Consider the following 25,251-nt stretch of genomic DNA (forward strand, 5'->3'; position numbering starts at 1 on the left):
GGACTTATAAGGATGTGGAGAGTGTGTATCCCAGTAGTGAAAAGACCAGGACTAGTGCTTCTGTGAGGTCGAGAGAATCTGGGGTATGAATGGAGCACGGCACTGTGGTAGGAGTAATGATTCCACTCCAGGACTGTTCCCACAGCCAAGTGAACAGTGTTCATGATGGGATATTGGAGCATGCCAGGGAGAAAGAAGTAAGAGTCACAAACAGTTACATCAGCAACAGAGATGGGCCAGGCTCCCTTTGTTGAGGTTCTCAGGAGCAGACAAGGAGGACAAATGCATCTCTCATGCTAGGACAGGACCCACAGCATTATCTGAGGAACAATGCTGTACTGAAGATACAGAATAGTGGCATTTTATAACATCTTGTGGATATTGTGGGTCAAGTGTTACATGAGACACTTGCAACATATTAGTGAATAACCTCACAGCGACCACAAAACAGGTATTTATTTTTTTCTACGTATTTCTATGGAGATGAGTGGCAACTGTTGACAGTACAATTTGTAGAACACTTTTTGTAAGGAAGATGCATTTGGACATATATCTTTTGGCTTCAAGTCACATAAACAGAACACAAAGATGACAAGGAGAGAGGTAAAACATTTTATAGGCGAAGTCTGAAAACATCTTAGGGCCAATATTATATGTTTTAATTCTAGAAAAAGTGAGGGAGGGATGAGCAGAGAAATAGGTTGTAGGAGAGGAAGGATAGAAGGGGGAGAGAGATCCAGGTTTAAAATATGTATTTATAGCAATAGGGGAAAATAACAATTGCCTCAGGAATTAGCAGTCCTTTCAGATAGGCATATCTGGGTAGGCAAAAGAAGTAGAGATACCCTTGATTAACTATATATAAAATTAAGAAAAATAGCATATACAAAGCAGAGATAATTGCTGGGCAAATAGATTGAGTCCATGTGTGAAGATCCTCACTACTGTGAGAATTTGGTAGAGTGTGATGGTTTTTACCAGATTAATCTTAGTAAGAAGGTGAAGGGACTGTTACCATGGGTGAAGGTGACAGACATCACTCAGGTGGCTTCTGCTTGTGCAGGGATAAAGACAAACTGAAAGGTGGTGAGGACAGGTAAAACCACTTGAAAGCTGATTAGGTATAGAGACGGAAGATGAAGAGGAGGATGGGGAGCAAGCTAATCTCTGATCTTTTGTATAACTCACTAAAGAGAAATATAGAAGCCAGAGGAGTTCTAACGAAGAATTGCAACTGTGGTCAGGGTGATAAATTTAACAAGAAAATATTAGAAACCAGAGGCAGTGCTACAAATACATGTGTCCCTGAAAAAACACATTTGTCTTCATCAAGATAATACAAACTAAAATAATATATAGTTTAGTTTTCATAAGATTATGCAAGACCCTTACAAAAAAAAAATAAATCATGCTGGGTGGTGGTGGCACACGCCTTTAATCCCAGCACTTGGGAGGCAGAGGCGAGTGGATCTCTTTGAGTTTGAGGTGTTGACAGAGGTTTCTATCCCACCAGGTACCACATACATTTAGTCCCAAGTAGTCACACAGAGGTCTACATTAGTTATAAACTAATTGGCCCGTTAGCTCAGGCTCTTATTAACTGATCCTTATAACTTATATTAGCCCATAATTCCTGTCTATGTTGGCCATGTGGCTTGGTACCTTTTTTGGCGAGGTAGTGACATCTTGCTTCCTCTGTGACTGGGTCACAATTAGAGACTACACTTTCGTATTCCCAGAATTTTCCTGTTATCATTGCACCACCTCTATTTCCTGTCTGGATATTAGCCAATTAGCATTTTATTAAAATACAATTGACAGAATACAAACCATTGTCCCACAATATTGAGGCCAGTCTGGTCTACAAGAGCTAGTTCCGGGACAGGCACTAATGTTACAGAGTAGCCCTGACTTGAAAAAAAAAGATTATGCAAGACCTATCATAAGGGACAGGGGAAAGAAAGATGGATGATCGCATGCGGTAATATGTATTTATAATACACAGCAACAATGGTGGAGGTGTGGCTGCAGGTGGGTAAGGGTGGTGTATTAAAGAGGAAAGACTTTTAGGCATAAGATATATGAAAGTAGACACTTTTAAAATAATGAGGCACATACAGTAGAAATATTAATGAAACTGGGGGCAAATTAATAATAATGACTGGAGCATCACAAAGAGAGTAAGGCTAAAACAGGGTCAGGGGATGTTTGAGAAACCAAATTGAGCATACCATAGGTGTTCGTCCCCTCATTCTCCCTCCACACCTATCTTTCCTGTCTTCAAAGTCACAATTTGGGGCTAACTAGGGATTTTTTTTTAATGATTCAAATAGGGACAAAGGGGTATCTGTTGTCTCTATCATTAAAAATTATTATAATTCAGGGGATTCTATTCTGCATGCAATAATGAAATTGAAATCTTGCTACCAGGAATAACTACTTAATCTCTCAGTTTGGATATGCCAGGATACACATTTTAAAAGCTACTTTGTAAGGATAAGAAAGAAGCCAGAATACCCATGTGTTTTACTGATGGAGAAAAGAAGCCAATTTCAAAGCAGTTCTTAAATATAGAGTATGCAATGTGATGCTGTGTCTCTGAAGTCATCATCAGACAGTCCATGCTCCAGTCATTGCCTAATGCTTGCTATTATTATTTTAAATTAACATTTATATGTATGGTTGTGCATTTGGCTGTATGAACTTGAGCGTAGGTACTTACAGTGGCTATATGGGGCATCAGATCCCCTAGAACTTCAGTTACCTGGTGGTTGAGAGCCTCCTATGTGGGTGTTGGAAACAGAACTCCAGTCCTCTGGAAGAGCAATGACTCTTTTAACCATGGAATCACATTCCCAGCCCATTGCTGCTTAACTTTTAAAGAATCACTTTTTGTTTTTTTGTTTGTTTCTTACTTGTCTGTTCTTTACTCTAAAGTGTCAATCACTCTTCTAATTGGAGTACACTAAACGATGGATAAATTTATTTTAATCATTCTTTCTTTACATGGTCTTCCTACCTGTGATAATGTGGGCATACAATTCCACAGGACAATCTCTTTATTGGATTTCAAGCTTTTATCAATCCAAATATATTCTCTCTCTCCCTCTCTCTCCCTCTCGCTCATTCTCTCTATTTTAGTAGGCACTACTTTAGTGACAAGAGAGATTAACTGATTTTCTACTTTACCCTCACTAGAAAAGGCTGCTGAAAATACCTATTAAGTCAGACAAAAAAGGCCTATTGTCAAAGAGAGACAACCTTATATTTTAGTATTTTAGGTACTAATTTACAATAGGATTAAGATTTCTAACAATAAAACTTTATACCATGAACACCAGGTGTCTGTGTTTGTGTGTGTGTACGTGAGTTGTGTACATGAGTGCATGTGTGTGCATTTGTGTATGCACATGTCAGTATGTGTGTATGAATGCTATTTGCTTGTGTATGTGTGCATGTAGATGTGTGTGCATCTACATGTGTGTGTGTGTTTGTGAGTGTGATCACATCCACTTCTTAAACAAGTGTTGAAACATGTCTCAGGAAAGGAGTCATGTGAAAAGAATTCTGAGCGCTTGTGAGAAAAACCCAAGATAAGAAGATAAGAGTCTTGTGACTTTAGTTTCTAGAAAACACGAAATTGTTCTGTGAATGTGCTTTCGTGCTCCTCCAAGGTGTAGTGGATAGGAGTAAGTTTACTTCAAATTACTCAGTATTGCTTGCTGATATTATTCAATTAGATGTCTAAACTCCCCTTTATATTCCTCTATGAAGGAACATGTTTTGCCATATTTGGCTTCTCCTTGTGATTGTAGATAACTTGAACTCATGAGAAATTTTCTTATGTGACCTTTCTTTACCTTCAGAGTATAAACCCTCTAAGGCTCTACATAAAGCTGGCTATTGTATGAGACTTTAGCCACCTCATTTATTGGCTCCATTCTTCCAGGTTCCACTGTCTATAGAGAGGAGACAAACTAGCACACACACATCCACAATGATCTTTCAGAAAGTGTCATCATTAAGAAAATCTGAGCAGGATTTCATACAGAGTTCACACGTTAAATGAGGTCCTAGGAATCAAGCTTTACTTTAGTGAGCTGTTCTATCTGCACAAGAGCAGAATGCCTAGCAAGTTATTTTTCCTTCCCGAGATTCTCCCAAACTAAAGCTATAAATTATCTGTGTGTTTTTCTTGTCCCTGTTCTATAGTGACCAGTGTTGTGAAAAGTTTTGTATGGTAAACAATGCCTGCACACAGTTCACATCTAAATAATGAACTAGATTTTCATTCAATTTTAGAAGAAAGACACAGTTACAAGAATTTTGTTTTAGTGTAGATTGTGCACACTGGCATTTTTGTTCTGCTTGCTCCCCTCTCTGAGCAAGGTTGTAAATTTTGTAAATGAGATAGGTCTATAAAGTCTGCATAATCTATGAATGAAGAAAAGCAATTTCATTTTATAAGTTTTATGGGGACATGGTAATTTGTCTCCATGTCAGAGGCTAGGAGAAAAATAACATCTGCTATACACAACAATGAAGGGTATCACTTTGAGGTGTAGGAGTTTCAACAGGCTCTCGGCAAGGACACACATTTCAGGTCAAAGGAACCACATAAAAATATATGTGTTACTCAATTTTATTTCTCCTTCAGAGGCTGTCATAGTGGAATGCATTTGGAAACACTGTAGGAAATATCATATTCAAAATGTAGCAGAAATACAAGGATGATGAGGGTAAACAAGGTTAGGTTGACTACTAATTTTTATATTTTGTATTTAAATTTTCACTAACACTTATCCATGTTTACAATTCCATCCTGATTATGGGAGTGAAAGCAATCTGAAACTAGTCCTTCCAAGATGCAAAAGATTAGATGATAAAATTTACACTGCAATTTAAGCTCATATCCTCCATGCTAATTTTGAGAGTAAGATGGCCCTTTGTCCTATTACTACCTCTTTGCCTATTTCAGTGTCTGCTAATAACACTAGCAGAAACTATAAACTTCGGGTGTGAGAATATAGCTCATTTTAAAGTAGAATTTACAGAGATCCTCAACCCCTAAGCCATTGCTTCTTCTAAAATGAATATTTTCAATAGACTAGTTTGAATTTAGTTTGGAAGGTAAAACTCATGCTGACCATATAACTAATACTTTTACCATCATAACATATTCCCTAAATTCAGTGTAACTGGAGGACATAGGCATTTGAACTGTATAAATCGTGTATATTTTACCTCCTTCATCAGATGTTCTTTCCATTATTTTAATGCATGACAAGAAGCAGCTGAAGTAGGTAAGGTTTATTGTGGCTAATGATTTGACAGATGAAGCACATCTGTATGCAGAGTATGGAGTTGGAAGAGGCTTGTGGCTGTGGAGGCTGAGGATATATGGCACCACTGGGTAAAAACAAGAAGGAAGAAAGATGAAAGCAGAAGTGGGGCTAAGCTCTAAACATACAAGGATACATAACATCCCAAATCAGATCCCACTGTCTCATGTGAATCTCAAATTGCAAATGTACGTGGTACAATTACAAAAGTCCCTATAGTTCTAAGAGCTTCAATACTGTGTGTGGAAGCCTGAAGTTCAAAATCTTCTAAAACTCAGGCAATTCTTTACTTGCATGCCATTGTAAATCTGAAAATAAATTAAGTTACTGCACATGCAATGGCATAGAATATACATTTCCATTTCAAAAAGGAGAAATGGGCATAATAAGGAAACACTGGTCCAAAACACAACAGACACCAAGCAGCTGTATCATATTCATGTCTCTCATCTGGAACTGATGATGACATCATAGTCACATAATGGGGTTGTCTATTTTTCAGGCTTGCTCTAACTGGATGCCTAACACTTTCTGCAATGCTTCCTCTATGTTTCTAGGTTCTCTTATAATGGAGGCATCATCTTAACATCTTCAGGCACAATCTACTCTGGAACTTTATATAAAGAAATTGGCTCTGGTAAAAGTTGACTGGTTTCAGCTCTCTGATGCCTCGGTGCAAACTCCCAAGGCTCGTTCACTCCTATACTCTACATGCATGTAAAATAAGTCATATACTATTAATAGCTTGAGATGGAGACTGGTCTCCATGGAAAACGGCCATAGTTTCCTCAGTGAGTTTACAGCAGAACCTAGTAAAAAGTTTGCTATGTGGCAATTTCCCATCATGATAGCCCAAGGCCCAACTTTTCAAGTATGCTCCCTTAAATGGAGCTTGTCTTGAGCAAGCTTTTTCCCTCAATGAACAGTTTCTTTTTTCTCTTGAAAAGTCCAAGATTTCTCTTAAATAGTGCTAGCTAATCACCTCCACAGTGAGAGACATGATGTCTGCATTGAACCTTGGCATGTATCTTTTCCTACCTACCTGTATATATTTTATACCTTTCTTGTTTTTCTTTAAGTTCTTCCACTCAATGTAAATCTGGAGGAATGTTATGAGCAGTAATTGTGGCAGATTCTTAGCATCATACTATCATTAAAGTTCACGGCACAACCTTAGCATTACACTATCGTCAAACTTCACCGCACAGCCTTAGCATTATATTAGCATCAAAATTTTGCAAACAAAGTTTCCATTACTTTTAAATTTGGTTCACTCAGAAACACACTCAAGTTTTAAGAAATTGAGGCAGGGCAATAGTGCAAGCACAAGCAAGCACATGCAAAACTGAGAGTGAATAAACAAAATTGAGCAGGACAAGCTGCCAAGGAACCCAAAACATGGTAACTAATGATGCATGCTCCTAACCAATCACAACACACCAGCAATGACCACAGTACAAATTGGTGCCCACATGGCCAACTAAATCCACTTAAAACCTAAGGGCTTGTAAAGGAATTCTAGACACTTAAAAAAAAAAAAAGTTTAACTGCTTTTATTTTCCTGAATGGGCTTTACTTGCTGGCTCCATGTTGCAGCTAATTTAATTGAGGTTTTTCTGATTCAGTGGTAGCAGGAAAAAAGCCATGGTTTGAAATTCTGGCTTTCTGGGTTGTGCTGCTAGCACAACCTCTGATTCATTCAGGAGACCAAGCATTTGAGTAGAGTTTGTGAGCAATGTGCTATGGCTTACTTGGTGGCAACATGGACCAGCTGTGTGCCTAGAGATGGGGCACTGTTCATGGCTCTCAGAGATGGTGAGCAGTTCTGCCATGCTGAACTGGGCAGGGCAAGCAGACAGTACTGTATTTGCCCTCACAAGGGTGTAGCTTAAGTTTTTAAGAATTGCTTAGCGTTTTAAGAAGCTCTCCTGGACAATAGAGTTACAGATACATAATAGGACAGATTCAGACATAAAAGATCTCTAAATAAGTCACAGTGTTGGATAAATGTACATAGGCCTGGGAGAGAGAAGAAAAATAATACATACAGTTATAAAAGAAAGCAAATGCATTTTTTTAAAAAAAATAAAAGTCTTTAAAGAGACAGAGTACAGACAGTTATAGATTAAAAAAGTAAAGATAATAAAATAAATATTAAACTTGTACAAAAAGCAATAGAGTAAAAACAAGCCACATAAAGATGGGAAGTTTACAGAAAGTCTGGATTATGCATATTATTGTGCTATCTTTGAATTTTTTGACTGCAGAGAAAGATTTGATTCTGGGGATTGCTAAGCTAAACCAACATATATATCTTAAAGGTGTCTTACCTTAAGAATTTAGGTCTAAGGATATGTTGCTTTGGAAAAGAGGTTCTTCTTTTGTTTCCACAGAGGATGAGAACCTCTTCCAGACTAATATGGTTTAATAGACCAAGATTCCCTAAAAGGTTGCTTTGAACACCCCTCAAAAAATTACTTCACCCAATAAACAGCAGGAAAAGGTTTGGACAGAACTATGCCCATATTCCCAAATATTGTCTATAAATGTTTCTTTACATTTAAAGGGGGATATGCTATAGAGATTTGCATTGGTATGAATCTTGCTCTATTGATACAAATTTAAGGTCAATTTTGTTATACTGTATATATGTATTTCTGCTCTTGATTAAGGTATTGTGTTTATGCAGCTCGTTTAAAACTGTAATGTATAATCAAGTAATACAGGTCAATAGATTATCATCTTTAATAATCAAACTTGTAGTCATGTTAGATTTTCTAAATGTACACATATACATTTCAGATGGATAGGTATTCTTCAAAGCTTTCAAAGACTACAGAATATGGTATTTAAAATGTTTTAAGAATTTAGTAATTCCATGAAAATGAGACAAATCTGCTCTTGGCAGCACCAATCTACTTCAAGTGGAAGATAAGCATTGAAAAGGCTGCTTTTGGAGTTGGTTAGCCATTTGGGAAAGAGACTGCTCTTGCTAGATTGCGTGATGAACTGGACATGCAGGACCCACAGAGAAATGACTGATGAACTTGCCTAAAGGTGAGAAAATACTTCGGAGTTCTTGCTTCATGAAAGAGTCTGCTATATATTATTCAGGACACACACAAAAAAAATGTGACTGACAAACTGCCAATATAGGTAGAACTGTCTTTGAAATTTCCTGCTTCATGGAAAAGTCTGCTGGATACTATGGGCCTGTAGGCTAAAGATGGATGCCCCAATGGTACAGAAGAGCTTTGGGTGACTGTCCAGGTAGTGAGATGCCTCTGTCAATTCTAAAAGTTTGTCAGTTGCTTAAAATGCACTTTTTGTTTACTTAGGTAATATTATATCCTTCTGTATTGGGAGATGAAACCAGTCACAATGGGAGAACAGTAGTAGCAGAGTGGCTTGTACATTCAGGCCGGTGAGAGTGAAATCCCATGTGCAATCTAGAAGTACAGAGATCCAGGTAGAACTGCACTGGGCTACAATCTAGGCTTGCCCTAGTGACACTGAGAGGTGCTGGACCTCTAGAAATAATGTCAGAAGTCTAGATTAGAGCACAAAATCCAGTGGAGAATGGTATTTTTGTATCCAAACTATAATATCTCTCTCATAATTAGGGAAATTTGTATTTAACAGATAAAAAATGGCCAAAATATACATAAGACTATCAGAGACAATGCATAGATCACGTTTACTGCTATTCTGACCTGAAGGTCACAAGTACGATCTATGATATTTATTATTTCAATTTTCTATTGCTAATATCAGAAATTATAAAATCAGCATAATGTTGGAATTGTTTAGTGGTGTAGGAATCCTTCTTTCTATGTGCTGCTTTTCTTTGTTAATAAATAAAGAAACTGACTTGGCCTATTGATAGGGCAGAACTTAGGTAAGTGGGGAAAACTAAATGGCATGCTGGGAGAAAGAAGGCAGAGTCAAAGACATGCTATGGATCCACCAGAGACAGACCCCGAGAATTTTACCCAGTAAGCCACTGCCATGTGGTGATACACAGATTAATAGAAATGGCTTAAATTAAGATGTTATAATTAGCCAATAAGAAATTAGAGCTAAGGGGTCAAGCAGTGATTTAATTAATACAGTTTCTGTGTGGTTATTTCTGGGCTAAGCTAGCTGGGTGACCAGGAAGAACAAGCAGGCACCCTCTTCCTACAATTTAGACTGTTGATGACATATTCAAAAACTCTCATAACATAGGAGGCTCCTGTTCATTTTATGATATTTAGGGAACGTACAGTCAGATGGAATGAGATAGAACTCAGTTTTATCTCCTTTCAATTCTCAGTTTCTTCTGATAAAATTACCTAATTCTCCAAGATTTCTTCATGGATAATGACTGAGTTTGATTTGTGGTTGAATGTGACAGTAAAAGCTGATAGGTTATCCCACTGTCTGCCACATAACTTAAATAAACCTTAGCAGCCACTCTCAGCATTGTCATAAATATTAACAATGTTTATATCATTAAGTGTAAATACTAAGTCTAACATTAAACATTTTGGTTTCCACCTTGGTGGAAATAATTATTTTTATGATACTGTTTATGTTATTTTTAATAATAGTCTTTTCATTTTCTATTTCAAAACTGATTAATCAATTCGGGTATGAATTCTGAAATCACTTGGAAGCATAGCTTCTGGAAATATATAAAATAAAATATTACCAAAGATGAAGAATAAATGAAGAGTCCAGGAATAGAATATAGAAATAAAGGGGTCTAGTCTAGGAATATGGAATTATAAAATTGTAAGCCCAAACACATTTTGTAAGAAAAAAAAAAAAAGCTGACAGCCACTCTTAACCTTTAACAAATACTTTCTGCCTTGAGAGCAGACATCCTAGCAGCCACTCTATACAGAGGTAAACTTTTAACAGTTGTCTCCTAACTCCCAGCTTCCCATCTAGGCAGGTACTGTGGACGAAGTTTAGCATCTAGCTATTGTCTCTATGGGATCCTCTGCTTGTATTCCCTTCAGTTTTAACTGTCCCCCTACATTACTCAACTCTCTGTCTTGCATTCTTTCAGGGACAGTAAAAAGTGGCTGTGTTAGCTCCAGGCTTTTGCAAACATCATAAGTTAGCATCCTATATCCAAAAGTTGCCAAACTAAAATGTAATGTGACTTTAAGTCTGACCTCAGGGTTGTAAAAGTTCTTTGACACACACCTGGTGTGCTTGATTTTACTATAAGAAGAGGCTCCAAACCAACCCCAATGCCACAGTTCCAGAAGCCAGGTCTCTGGATGTGGTCACAGCTATAGTTGATAAGCTTTGTGTGCCCCAGGGTGATTATTTTTTCTTTTTCTGGAATAAATCTTGCCTTTGGTTTAATAGACTTTGGTGGTCTGTCCCTCATTATTGCACAACTCTGAGACCCAACATAAAAACATTATCATGGAGTATTTTATGAAACAAAGACATAGTGCTACTTATTAAGACTACTTAAATGGGGGAAGTGAAGGGAACATCTGCCTTGTATAGCAATTAGTATTCTTACGAAGTAATTTAGAACATCATTATATTCCTACTTTTCTAGACTGGCTCATAGACCAATGAGTCATGGAGACTCTGTGATTTTCTTTTCTCAATTGAAGTAATTAAACTTATTATTCTGAAAATGTAATGCTTCTCTCTGAAATCCCATGGATAACAATTTACATGGATGTGTTATGGTTGGGATACCAAAGTAAAGGATTTCCTGTGTTTATGTCACAGATGGATATTAATAGCCTCATTTGATCTTCATCACTGACAGCTTCTACACACAGCTGTGAGAGATGGGATACATCAAAACAACCATTTAATTTCATGAACTTTGAGGAGTCAATTTGCTAAGTTCATATACCTATGAGTTGAGAGGTAAATGTTTTATTTCATTTAAAATTAGATTAAAATAGCAATTATAAGTGGAGGTTATGATTTCTGAATGTCTTGTTAAAAATTGGTAAGGGCTAACCAAATTGCTCAGTGGTTAGAAACAGTTATTACTTTTGCAGAGAACCCAGGATTATTTCCCAGAATATATATGGATGCTTACTGCAACTGTGAGTCCATTTGAAGGGTTCTGATGCCCTTATCTGGCCTGCATAGGTTCCTGCATGCACACAGTGCATATACAGTTAGGCAGGCACTTGCATACACATAAAATTAAGAGAAAAAGTGGTATTTGGAAGAAGTTACACTAGGAACAGACAAAAGAGATAGAAAGGACTTACCAGACATTCTTATTGAAAATGATCACAAAATTATAACACTGAGAGGTAAATTCTGTTACTATAGCTTGATTCTAAACAAATCAGATTATAAAAAAATAGACAGAAAATATTGCTACCAGAATAAATAGAAAAACCTGGCTAGAAGCCTATGTTCTGCAGTCATGGTCACAGTTGACATTAGTTTTTAAAAGGAGACTTTGACATATTCCTTTTAGATGACTGAGTTTTACATAGAAATTTATTGGAATATGGGGGCTATCACCAGTAATATGGAAAATTACATGAAAATAAATCACTATGTACAGAATGAATAAAAATTGGATTGATAACATTAATTACATTCATTAATACTAGGATAGCTATTATTACATTTTAAAGTAGTTTATACTATTTACTTGTGTAAGTACAGGGGCACAAAGGCAAGCCAGAGCATGTACATAGATGGTAAGACAACTTGCTATACTCAGTTTTTTCCTTCCACCTGGTGGGTCTCAGGAATTAAACGAACTCTCAGGTTTGGTAGCAAATGCATTTACCCACTGAGCCTTCTCTCTGCTCCCTACTGCTCTTAAATGAAATAATAATATCCCTAGCTATCATGTATATGAAACTTGAAAATTCATAATATTTTTACATATATTGCACTATTTATATTTCTTTCTTGTAATTGTTGGAGGTGGATTCTCATGTACTAGTAAGGAAGCGATCATCTTCAGGACTCGGAGCAAATGCTTTGGGTGGGTAGTAACTACGCCACTGGAGGTTTTGCACTCCATCACTGACTGTTCCATATGAGAGGGGTTGACTATTAAAATAGAAATTAATTTGAAAGAATGGTTGAGGCATGTGATCCACAATGCACTCATAGTCTAGTATAGTTAATGCTTTCTGTGTCTTAGCCTAGTATAGTTAATTCATTCTATGCCTTGAGGCGTTGTCAAAATAGATGCCATGCAACAGAGTAAGAAATAAATATGATATAGGGCAAGGAAGAGAGAGCATGCTGGTAGTGTAAGTTGTTGAAGTTCCGCAAGGGAAACAAGGCAGGACTGGTTTTTATACTGTTCTGGTTTGATTTTCTCATCTTGACACACCTAGAGTCAAACCGGAGAAGGAGCCTCCACTGAGAAAATGTCTCCTCAGATTCCTTGTAGGAGAGTCTCTGCCTATTTTCTGGTTGGGAGAGGTGTGCCCAGCCCACTGTAGGCAGTGCCACCTCTGGGCAGGCGCTCTGGAATGGTGCCAAGCCAGACAACTGAGCCAAGTCCCTGGCGGTCATTCGTTACGCTGGGACATTTGTCTTAATGTTAATAAATAAAACAATTATAGATTTGGATTTTGTGTAATAAATAGAATTAAGCATGTGAAACTCCTTTATCAAATTTAAGATTTCTTTACTGTTTACTTACTGATTTTTAACTCACGTCTAACTGCTTTTCTTTAAATCACAGTCACTGAGCTCTGCCAGTCACAGCAAAAGAACAGTCTTTAAGAAGAACAGTTAAGCTATCATTATAATTATATTTTACTCTTTAAAAAGGAGTTATATGGTGAGGAATGATGGAACAGACTGTAGCTTCAGCACTAAGGTGGTGGAGGCAGCAAAACTGAAAAACAAGGTCAGTTCAGGCTGATCTAAGCTACATACGACTGAATCACAGAACAAAACAAAATTTAAAAAAATACAGTTGTTTTATACATGATAGATCCAATAAAAATACCTTAATTTACTTTATAACAAAATCTAACATTTATAGAACTCTTTCAGGCTAATTTAATTCCTTCATTCAGATTAATGTCAAAATAAATTAATAAAGTTATTATGAGCAAAGCCTCATAGACCAATGCAATAAGCTTGGGCTACACTGTGGAGTAAATGATTATTCAAATAATTTCATTAGATGTTTAAAACTAGTAAAATGTGGTTTTGAAGTCTAAGGTCAATTTTACTTTGGAGGAAGAAGTTATGAAAAAGGCAGAGAAGTAATTTTTGAATTTTAAAGAAAATGAAAGGTTAAATTAAAGGGCTTAGATATAAAGTCTACAAGTCATAAAATCTCTCAAAAGTTAAGGAAGTTATTTTAATCAACGGCTTCAAGGAAAACTAATGGAATATTCTGGATCTAAATCATCTAAATGCCCTGAAAAGCAATATGTTCAAATTTAGATATGAACTATCAATTTACTGAGGATTGCGTATAAAGATATATTCTGAAGCAAGAGACAGCATGAGGAGATTTTATTCTTGATTCATTTTCAGTTTGACTTGCTAGCATGAATTATTTCTAAGAAGAAAAAAATTACCAACATTGGAGAGATTGAAATGAGCTTTGGGTTAAGGGTATTGAAAAGTGTTCCATGTCAACTTATCCGTTTCAAATTCTCATCAGGGTGGCAATAAGCTAACAGACTGACAATGTTTGATATGGTATATTCTCACTTGTCACTGAAGAGAGATCACCTCACTATGTAAAGAAATTACCCTCATGATGAACATAAATTCCAGGAAGAAAATATATTTTTGTCAAGAATAATCTAGATAACCACTAACATTCACTACCAGCAAGAACACATCAGCTTTCTGTTTATTTATGACCCCCTCCCTGAACTTGAAAATAAGATCACAAACATAATTTTTTCACTCCATTAATTTTTACTATACCCCTGTGAGCGAGATATTTATTAATGCTAAACTAAAGTATTAACATCAACTGGGCTGAAACAAGTTTGTAGCTATTCCACTGGGAAGATTTTAGTGTGAAAATTCTCATGAGTAGACAGTTAATATGTGCATGTGCAGGGCAGGTTTGGAGAAGAGGAAGTGTCTCTTTGAGTGAGGCACCAAATCCATTAGGTGCTATTCAGAATTCGAATACACATTCTAATTATATCTTTGTATATAGAGATATAAGTAAATTATATGGATTACTTCATGACTACCTTTACAGAATGGATTAGGCTTTACGTCAGGCTAATTAAATTTGCTGCTAATTCATGTAGTGATGTTGCTGAGTTTGCAATACAAGGTTCACATGAGAAATATTATAAGAATTTGTCAGGAAAAACTGTTTCTTTTGAAGTAGAGCCTGTAATTTCTCTCTTTCTCTGTGTTGGTCCTGAGGAAATTCCGGGGAGTCTTTGTTTTACCCATACTGATTATGAGACTTCCTGGAACATGCTAATCTCCATTGCTATGCAATGCATTTCATGAGGATTTGCATGTGTATCTTTTGCTTGTTGATCATAACTCATCTATCTCAAGTCAAATAAGTCACATTTTTAAGATGTTCAGGATAAACATGTCAATAAAATAATTTTTGGAACAATTATTTTATAAGCATGTTATTAGCACGTGAATAGAAAGAAAACTTCTGGAGAATTTAATTTTGTTTTACACTTGCTTAATTTTAAATACATTCTATATAACTTTTTCCTTCCTCCCTCCCTCCCTCCCTCCCTCCCTCCCTCCCTCCCTCCCTCCCTCCCTCCCTCCCTCCCTCCCTTCCTCTTTCTCTCCGTCCCTCCCTCTCTCCCTCTTTCCTTCCCTTCTCTCTCTCCCTCTCTCTCTCTCTCTGTTTTTTTCTCTCTTCTTTCCTTCCTTCCAGTTCATTTGTTCGTTTGTTCCTTCCTTCCTTCCTTCCTTCCTTCCTTCCTTCCTTCCTTCCTTCCTTTCTTCCTTCCTTCCTTTTTTTCTTTCTTTCCGCCCCCTCTCCCTTTTTTCCTACTTTCTTGCTTTCTTTGCTGGTAAGCAGGACCAAAATTTATGTCCTCACAAACTTCTGTCTTCAATAACCAGAACCTGTGGTAGTGTCAGCTACTGAGAATAGAAAGAGCTACCTTTGTCTGATCTCAGCATTTGGCATCTGGATCCTAACTGTGGACAAGCCAGTAAGTCCTGATGGTTCATAAACATCCACAAGGAAAGTTAAATAGTTCTTCGCTTTGAATAGTGCAAAGAAATATAGAATGTGGTGATTTCTATATTGAATTTTCATACTACAGTTTACTTTTGCTAACTCATAGAGTTGTGAAAATTAATCAAGAGTGTAGCAGTTGATAAGGTCAAAATATAAAGATTATTTAGATTATAATGCAGTTTTAGTCTCCAAGAATGACTAAAGATCAAACTGGAGATATCATTAAAGAAATGTTGTGCTGTGTCTGTGTGCCAATGACCACTTCACTCAATAGAAACGGGGCAGGGGTGGTTACACATTGGGTTTCTTGGGCTAGTCCGCTATTGTGAATACAAATCTTATGAAGGCTCTATGATTTGCCACTAATCATTCTATAAAATAAAAATAGTAGATTCAGGCTACTCTTCTTTTTAAATTTTAAATGCGTCTTCTTTCTGAAATTGACCAAATTAATGTAAAATAATAGAATTTTGATTTTTTCTAGGACCTCGCTCAGACTTCTTCAAATTGATTCTATTCCCAGCCCTTTATTCTTTTTCCTCTTCTCACTTTTATAAGAGGTGTCTGGATCTCAAGTTAATTTTAGAAAGGACACAAGGAAGATGCTATGAAGAAGAATCAATTACTTCATTCCTCAGAGTTTAAATTAACTCAAAAATCATTTTGATAACTTATATAATGAATATAGTTATATGTATTAATTCAAGGATTCCTCATCCCCCCTTTCAATTTTCACTGACTGTAATCCTCAAGAATTTAAATTCAAATAGGATTACTTACTATCAAATAATATTAAACTTTTTCACACGGTACACTATTCTCAATTTTGTTTAAGCTCCTCTATCAATGAAGGAATTTGACAAATTTTTAAATTTGCCTCTGGTTCATCGTGTCTATGATGTAATTTAGGTATATTTATATTAGAGTGTCTATAAGATCATGCCTCACTTTCTAATAGGTTATATTCAGTAAAAGGCAGCACTGCATGACTTTGTTATTGTGCAAATACCATGAGGTGTAATTGCACCAATCAAGACATCTGCAGCCTTTTCTGGCATCATAACCTTACAGAAGACCAGTCATGTATGTAATATCAATGAACAAAATGCAATGACATATTGGCTATATGAGCTTGTGTGTGTGTGTGTGTGTGTGTGTGAGAGAGAGAGAGAGAGAGAGAGAGAGAGAGAGAGAGAGAGAGAGAACAGAGACAGAGACAGAAATTTCATTTAATCAAAATCTCAAATATCAGTTTGGTAGTTAATAGTCGCCATCTAATGCATTATTGTTTCATGGTACTTCTTTGGTCTCTAATACATGCAGAACTTCTGAAATGTGCTAATATGTACTTTGATAGCCTGTAGGAAATTGCAATTACAAAGTGTAAAAGAAGGAGCCAAGCAGGTGAAGGACAATTTCTAAAACCATCTACTTTCATGAATGAGATTTTAATGCTCATGGATAGGACATTGAGTTTATTTGGGATCTAGTAAGTATTCCAGGGAACCTAACAATACCCTCAGGAGAAACTTATTGTTTTTCTAGTTTTAATCTAGAGTATGGCGTAGTACTATTTTAAAATTCAGTTGTAACCTTTGTAACTGGAGGTTTAAATTTGTGCATATAAACTATAGTGACAATAATCTTACTTTACTCACAGGCAAACTGAAGTGTTGCTTCTCGACTGAGAATACTTCCAAAAGTGTTGGTGGCTAAACATTGATAAAGCCCAGAATCCCTGACTTCATTTGGATTGCTTATGATAAAGGTACCATCTATCAAACTGTAGCGATAGTCACTTTCCAGATCGATTTCTGTTCCATTCCGGAGCCACCTGAGAAAAATATCAGAAGACAAATACATTAAATTATGAAAGGCATTATAATTCTTAAAAGTGTGCGCATATGCGCGCACACACACACGCACACAAACACACACAAACACACATGGCGGGGTCTTGCTATGTAGCCCTGGCTGAACTTGAACTCAGAAATTCCCCCTGTCTTTTTCATTCTTGAGGAATTTTTTAAAGCTGAAGAAAATCAACACATAATTAATTTTTACCTATAAGTAGGAGCAGGGTTGCCACGAACTTCACAATTCAGAGCTACCTTCTTTTCGTCAGAATCCGTTGGAAAAATGACATCATCAGGTTCTTGCACAAACACTGGCCCATAATCCACACTGTCTGCAAAGACCAAAAGATGTGCACTTTAAAATGATTCATTGCCGAGGTCAATCCACCCTTGACTATTGCATTTAAATCTCTTGACCCCTTTCTATTCAGCAGTCACATTTCTGAAGGGAGGCAGAGGCAATATGCCTTGCAGAGCACTACCGTCTAAATTGATCTTCATGTGTGAAACAGAAGAGGCAAACATCACAAATATATATATATATATATATATATATATATATATATATATATATATGAAACACAAATAAAATAATGTAAAAGGCTGGGCAGTGGTGGCGCACGCCTTTAATCCCAGCACTCGGGAGGCAGAGGCAGGCAGATCTCTGTGAGTTCAAGGCCAGCCTGGTCTACAAGAGCTAATTCCAGGACAAGAACCAAAAACTACGGAGAAACCCTGTCTCGAAAAATTAAAAAAAAAAAAAATAATGTAAAAGCATTTCAAAATTCCCTAAAGTTGGCAAAATTCTAAGAATGCTAAAAGTAACAAAGTTAAGGAAAGGTTCCAGATTCATATTGTGCCGTAAGAGCTATAGACAAGGAATTGTCCATTTCATGCTTTTGATTTAAATTCCTATTTTTAAAATATATTTTTCAGTTACTATTACAAATGAACAAACAATTAAGCAATGTGTTTTGATCACATACATCTCCTACGCCCTACCTTTCAACTTCTCCTGTATACCCTCATCATTTTTCGGCAACCTTTCTGTTCTTTTAATGCATTGAGGCCAAGTAGTTCATCCAGTGTGTGCAAGGGTATGGGGCCAGGCCCTGTTACTAGGCCAACTACCAGTAGTTGAATCCCTGAAGAATCAAGGCTAACCTTGAATTCATCCATCATCTGCCCCACTTAATCTCCCTAGGACAGGAATTACAGGTATGTGCCAAAGTACACAGTTCATCCTGTATATATGTTCCCCATTCACAGGAAGTGCTAATTACATAAGGCTCAAGTGTAAGAAAACAAATAGACACATCTTTATTAGAATCAATACACATGTACACAAGTAGCCAATTATTATATATAATTGATATATAAATTAATTCTGAAAGATTTGTATATTACATGTTTAAGAATAGGTAAACATAGGATACATGATCAGTTAAAAGAGAAAAGGTATCAAGGCCTGGGATTTTGTAATCTAGACCTTAACCTCTACTGCTACTTCTTCCTTCCCTCCCTCCCTCCTTCCCTCTATTTAAGCCTTAACATTTAAAGTATTTTGTGTTTAATGATGTCAGCATTGTTTTTGCTTCTGAGTGAAAAATGAATCCTCTGAAATCCTCAGAGAAGACTTTACTAGACCAGTCACATAGTGAATCGGCTCTTACTAATGTTTTAAAGATTTAAAATTAAATTCTGCTGTCAACATAGAGCAAGAGAAATAAAAGCTTGGCAGGCTCCATCAAACCAGAAAAAAATGTGCTTGTTTGTCATGAGCAAAATCACCTGTATGCTGTAATGACCTTGTGTAAGTGAAGAATGCCTTTTGTGTATCACCGTCAGGTTCCAGAGCATCTGAGCCCTTTTCCAACTCTCCACTATTTCATGTGTCACCATAAGGCCATAACCCAAACAACAGAGAAAATAATGGGAAATAAAACCAGAAGAGCAAAGTACATAGAATGCTAAGTTATGGAGTTAAGCCTAATTTCTTCGTTTTTGGCATTGTGGCATTTTTTAATTAAAAAAAATACATTACTATTGTAAAGTTTTAACCATTATCAATAAAGTACTCAGTTTCTATAGCTTATGATGCTAGTGCACATTATTTTGAATTATCAGACTATGAGTCAGGCTTCCCTCAATAGAGTTGCTTCAAATTGCATGTGATCTACTTCATACTGCATTATTTATAATAGCTGGTATATAGAATCTGCCTAGGTTACCGTCAACTGAAGGATGGGTAATTGAAGTGTGTCACAAATACATGATGGGTACTCATACTCAGAGTGTATCACAGACACACAATGAGTAACTAAAGTGTGCCACAAATATGGGTAAAGTATGCTACAGATATACACTGGTTAATTAAAGTATACTACAAATGCACAGTGGGTACACCATCATCTTTAGTCTACAAAGAGGCCCTCATTCCAGTCATGCTTACCAACCTTAAGACAAAACAAAGCCACCCATTGCTCCCTTCTTTTAAGCACCAAGACCCCTGCTCTCCTCAGAAAGCTCCATAACACAACCTCAATGACTCTTATTCCTAGCCACATACATTGCGATATCGGCCCCTACATCTTTACTACTTTGGGGATTCCCTTGCATTGGTTTTGTGCCTTATAGAAAAAGTGTACATCAAGTTAAGGCTCATTCTGTTGGAGCTGAAATGTAGAAGTAGAGACTCAAGAAGAGCAACTTTGGCTTTTTTTCTGATAGCTCCAGTCACAGCAAGAGTTGGTGTCTATGGAGGTAAGCAGGATCCAGGTGGGCAGATCAGAGTAGCATGAAGTGGAGATGTTTAAAATGTGTATGTGAACCGGCAGGCAGGCCCGGGAGGCGGAGGCACCGGCAGGCAGGCAAGTCCAGGCGGCAGAGGCACCGGCGTGCAGGCAGGCCCGGGCGGCGGAGGCACCGGCACGCAGGCAAGTCCGGGCGGCGGAGGCACCGGCGCGCAGGCAGGCCCGGGTGGCGGAGGCACCGGCAGTCAGGCCCAGGTGGCGGAGGCACAGGCAGGCAGGCCTAGGCGGCAGAGGCACCGGCGCACAGACAGTTCCGGGCGGCGGAGGCACCGGCAGGCAGGCCCGGGCGGTGGAGGCACTGGATGCAGGATAGTGCGGGCAAGAAACAGTGAAGCCCGGACTGAGAGCAGATTGCCCCGCTACAATTAAATCAAACCCAATAGATAGCATCGGTAAGAGGAGATGGGCAGACGCCAAGGCAAGAATTCATCCAACAATCTGAAAAACAACATGAAAACACCAGAACCCAATGATCTTACAACACAAGGACTTGAACACCCTAACACAGGAGAAGAGGAAAAAACTGACTTTTTGAAAGCAATAGAGTCCCTTAAACAACATGTAAAAAACGCCCTCATAGAAATGGATGAGAAGTATAACAAAAAGTTTGAAGAAATGAGTAAATACGTAAATGATACCCTGGGAAGCCAAGAATAAACGATCAAACAGGTAATGGAAACAGTCCAAGAATTGAAAACTGAAATGGAAGCAAGGAAGAAAACACAAACTGAGGACCAGCTGGATATGGCAAATATAGGTCAACGAGCAGAGACTACAGAAACAAGCATAATCAATAGAATACAAGAGATAGAAGAAAGAATCTCAGATTCTGAAGACAACATAGAGAAAATAAACGGACTGATCAAAGAAAACACCAAAACCAACAAATTCTCATCACAAAACATTCAGGAAATATGAGACACAATAAAAAGACCAAACCTAAGAATAATAGGGATAGAAGAAGGAGAAGAGGCACAGCTCAAAGGTCCAGAAAACATTTTTAACAAAATTATGGAAGAAAACTTCCCCAACATAAAGAAAGATATTCCTTTGAATATTCAAGAAGCGTACAGAACACCAAACAGACTGGATCAAAAAAAAACGTCCCCTCGCCATATAATAATCAAAACACAAAATATACAGATTAAAGAAAAAATATTAAGAGCTGCAAAGGAAAAAGGCCAAGTAACTTATAAAGGTAAACCGATCAGACTTACACCTGACTTTTCTATGGAAACCATGAAAGCCAGAAGGTCCTGGATAGAGGTACTACAGAAACTAAGAGACCATGGATGCAAACCCAAACTACTATACCCAGCCAAGCTATCATTCACTATTAATGGAGAAAACAAGACATTCCAGGATAAGAACAAATTTAAACAATACGTTGCCACAAATCCAGCCCTACAGAAAGTAATAGAAGGAAAATCACAACCCAAGGAATCCAACATTGCCAACACTGCCTACAATAACCCAGGCATCTAGCGACCCTTCAACAGCACAACTCAAAGAAAGGAGACACACAAACTCTTCTACCAAAAGCAGTAAGAATAACCGGAGTTAACAACCACTGGTCATTAATATCACTTAATATTAATGGTCTCAATTCACCAATAAAAAGGCACAGGCTAAGAGATTGGATACGAAAACAGGATCCAACAGTCTGCTGTTTGCAAGAAACTCATCTCAACCACAAAGACAGGCATCTACTCAGAGTAAAGGGTTGGGAAAAGGTTTTTCAAGCAAATGGTCCTAAGAAAAAAGCAGGTGTGGCCATACTAATTTCTAACAAAACTGACTTCAAACTAAAATCAATCAGAAGAGATCAAGAGGGACACTTTATACTCATAACAGGAACGATTCAGCAGGATGAAGTCTCAATCCTGAATATCTATGCCCCTAATATAAAAGCACCCACTTATATAAAAGAAATATTGCTAAAACTCAAGGCAGACATCAAATCACACACACTAGTAGGAGGAGACTTCAACACACCTCTCTCACCAATGGACAGGTCAATCAGACAGAAAACTAATAGAGAATTAAGAGAATTGTTGGAGGTAATGAATCAAATGGACTTAACATCTATAGAACACTCCACCCAAATAGGAAAGAATACACCTTCTTCTCTGCAGCTCATGGAACCTTCTCGAAAATTGACCACATACTTGGAAACAAAGGAAACCTCCACAGATACAAAAAAATATCAGTGTCCACCTGTGTCTTATCAGATCACCACAGATTAAAGTTAGAAGCCACCAACAATGCTACCCCCAGAAAGCTGACAAACTCATGGAAACTGAACAGTCAACTACTGAACCACACCTGGGTCAAGGAAGAAATTAAGAAAGAAATTAAAGTCTTCCTTGAATTTAATGAAAACAAAGAGACAACATACTCAAACCTATGGGACACGATGAAAGCAGTGCTAAGAGGAAAGTTCATAGCACTAAGTGCCCACTTAAAGAAAACGGAGAAAGCATACATTGGGGACTTAACAGCACACCTGAAAGCTCTAGAAAAAAAAGAAGCAGACGCGCCCAGGAGGAGTAGAAGACTGGAAATAATCAAACTGAGGGCAGAAATCAACAAAATAGAAACACAGAAAACAGTCAAAAGAATCAATGAAACAAAAAGTTGGTTCTTGGAAAAAATCAACAAGATTGACAAACCCCTATCCAAACTAATTAAACGACAGAGAGAGAACACGCAAATAAATAAGATCAGAAATGAAAAGGGGGACATAACCACAGACACAGAGGAAATTCAGAGAATCATTAGATCTTACTACAAAAGCCTGTATGCCACAAAACTGGAAAATGCAAAAGAAATGGACACTTTTTTAGATAAGTACCATATACCAAACCTAAACCAAGACCAGGTGAACGATCTAAATAGACCTGTTAGTCGCGAAGAATTAGAAACAGTTATCAAAAATCTCCCTTCCAAAAAAAGCCCAGGACCAGATGGTTTCAATGCAGAATTCTACCAGAACTTCCAAGAAGAGCTAATACCTATACTTCTTAATGTATTTCACAATATAGAAACAGAAGAGTCATTGCCAAATTCCTTTTATGAAGCTACAGTTACCCTGATACCAAAACCACACAAAGACCCAACCAAGAAAGAGAATTACAGGCCTATCTCACTCATGAACATCGACGCAAAAATTCTCAATAAAATACTGGCAAACCGAATCCAAGAACACATTAGAAAAGTTATCCATTATGATCAAGTAGGCTTCATTCCAGAGATGCAGGGCTGGTTCAACATACGCAAATCTATCAATGTAATTAACCATATAAATAAACTGAAAGAAAAAAACCATATGATCATTTCATTAGATGCTGAAAAAGCATTCGACAAAATTCAACACTCCTTTATGATAAAAGTCTTGGAGAGATTAGGGATACAAGGGTCATACCTAATATAGTAAAAGCTATTTACAACAAGCCGACAGCTAACATTAAATTAAATGGAGAAAAACTCAAAGCCATCCCACTAAAATCAGGAACACGACAAGGATGTCCACTCTCTCCATACCTCTTCAATATAGTGCTTGAAGTTCTAGCAATAGCAATAAGACAACATAAAGGGATCAAGGGGATCCATATTGGAAAGGAAGAAGTTAAGCTTTCATTATTTGCAGATGATATGATAGTTTACATAAGCGACCCCAAAAACTCTACCAAAGAACTTCTACAGCTGATAAACACCTTTGATAATGTGGCAGGTACAAAATCAACTCCAAAAAATCAGTTGCCTTCCTATACACTAAGGATAAGGAAGCAGAGAGGGAAATCAGAGAAGCATCACCTTTCACGATAGCCACAAATAGCATAAAATACCTTGGGGTAACTCTGACCAAGGAAGTGAAAGATCTATTTGGCAAGAACTTTAAGTCTTTGAAGAAAGAAATTGAAGAGGACACCAGAAAATGGAAGGACCTCCCTTGCTCTTGGATTGGAAGGATCAACATAGTAAAAATGGCAATTCTACCAAAAGCAATCTATAGATTCAACGCAATCCCCATCAAAATCCCATCAAAATTCTTCACAGATCTGGAGAAGACAATAATCAACTTTATATGGAAAAACAAAAAACCCAGGATAGCCAAAACAATCTTATACAATAAAGGATCGTCTGGAGGCATTACCATCCCTAACTTCAAACTCTATTACAGAGCTACAGTACTGAAAACGGCTTGGTACTGGCATAAAAACAGAGAAGTCGACCAATGGAATAGAATAGAAGACCCTGACTTTAGCCCACAAACCTATGAACACCTGATTTTCGATAAAGGAGCTAAAAGTATACAATGGAAAAAAGAGAGCATCTTCAACAAATTGTGCTGGCAAAACTGGAAGTCAATCTGTAGAAGAATGAAAATAGATCCATATCTATCACCATGCACAAAACTCAAGTCCAAATGGATTAAAGACCTCAATATCAGTCCAAACACACTGAACCTGATAGAAGAGAAAGTGGGAAGTACTCTACAACACATGGGCACAGGAGAACACTTCCTACGTATAACCCCAGCAGCACAAACACTAAGGACATCATTGAATAAATGGGACCTCCTGAGACTGAGAAGCTTCTGTAAAGCAAAGGACACTGTCACTAAGACAGAAAGGCAACCCACTGACTGGGAGAAGATATTCACCAACCCCGCAACTGAAAAAGGTCTGATATCCAAAATATACAAAGAACTCAAGAAATTAGACCGTAAAAGGTTAATCAATCCAATTATAAAATGGGGCACTGAGCTGAACAGAGACTTTTCAACAGAAGAAGTTCAAATGGCCAAAAGACACTTAAGATCGTGCTCAACTTCCTTAGCAATCAGGGAAATGCAAATCAAGACAACATTAAGATACCATCTTACACCGGTCAGAATGGCTAAAATCAAAAACACCAATGATAGCCTCTGCTGGAGAGGTTGTGGAGAAAGGGGCACTCTCATCCATTGCTGGTGGGAATGCAAACTTGTGCAACCACTTTGGAAAGCAGTGTGGCTGTTTTTCAGGAAAGTCGGGTTCAACCTACCTCTCGACCCAGCAATACCACTATTGGGA

General features: G+C 37.4%; 1 protein-coding gene across 1 annotated transcript in view; it reads right to left on the reverse strand.

The window, feature by feature from the left end:
• Cntn5 (contactin 5) overlaps positions 1–25,251 on the reverse strand; it is a 1,215,881-nt gene that overhangs the window by 455,298 nt on the left and 735,332 nt on the right. Inside the window, exons 5-6 of the mRNA XM_057767831.1 lie at positions 17,569–17,692; positions 17,163–17,338 (exon numbers count right to left, since the gene is read on the reverse strand). Of these exons, the coding sequence (XP_057623814.1) occupies positions 17,163–17,338; positions 17,569–17,692 (300 nt within the window). The remainder of the gene's footprint in view (positions 1–17,162; positions 17,339–17,568; positions 17,693–25,251) is intronic.

This window comes from Chionomys nivalis, chromosome 4, assembly GCF_950005125.1.
Source record: "Chionomys nivalis chromosome 4, mChiNiv1.1, whole genome shotgun sequence".
NCBI lineage: Eukaryota > Metazoa > Chordata > Mammalia > Rodentia > Cricetidae > Chionomys > Chionomys nivalis.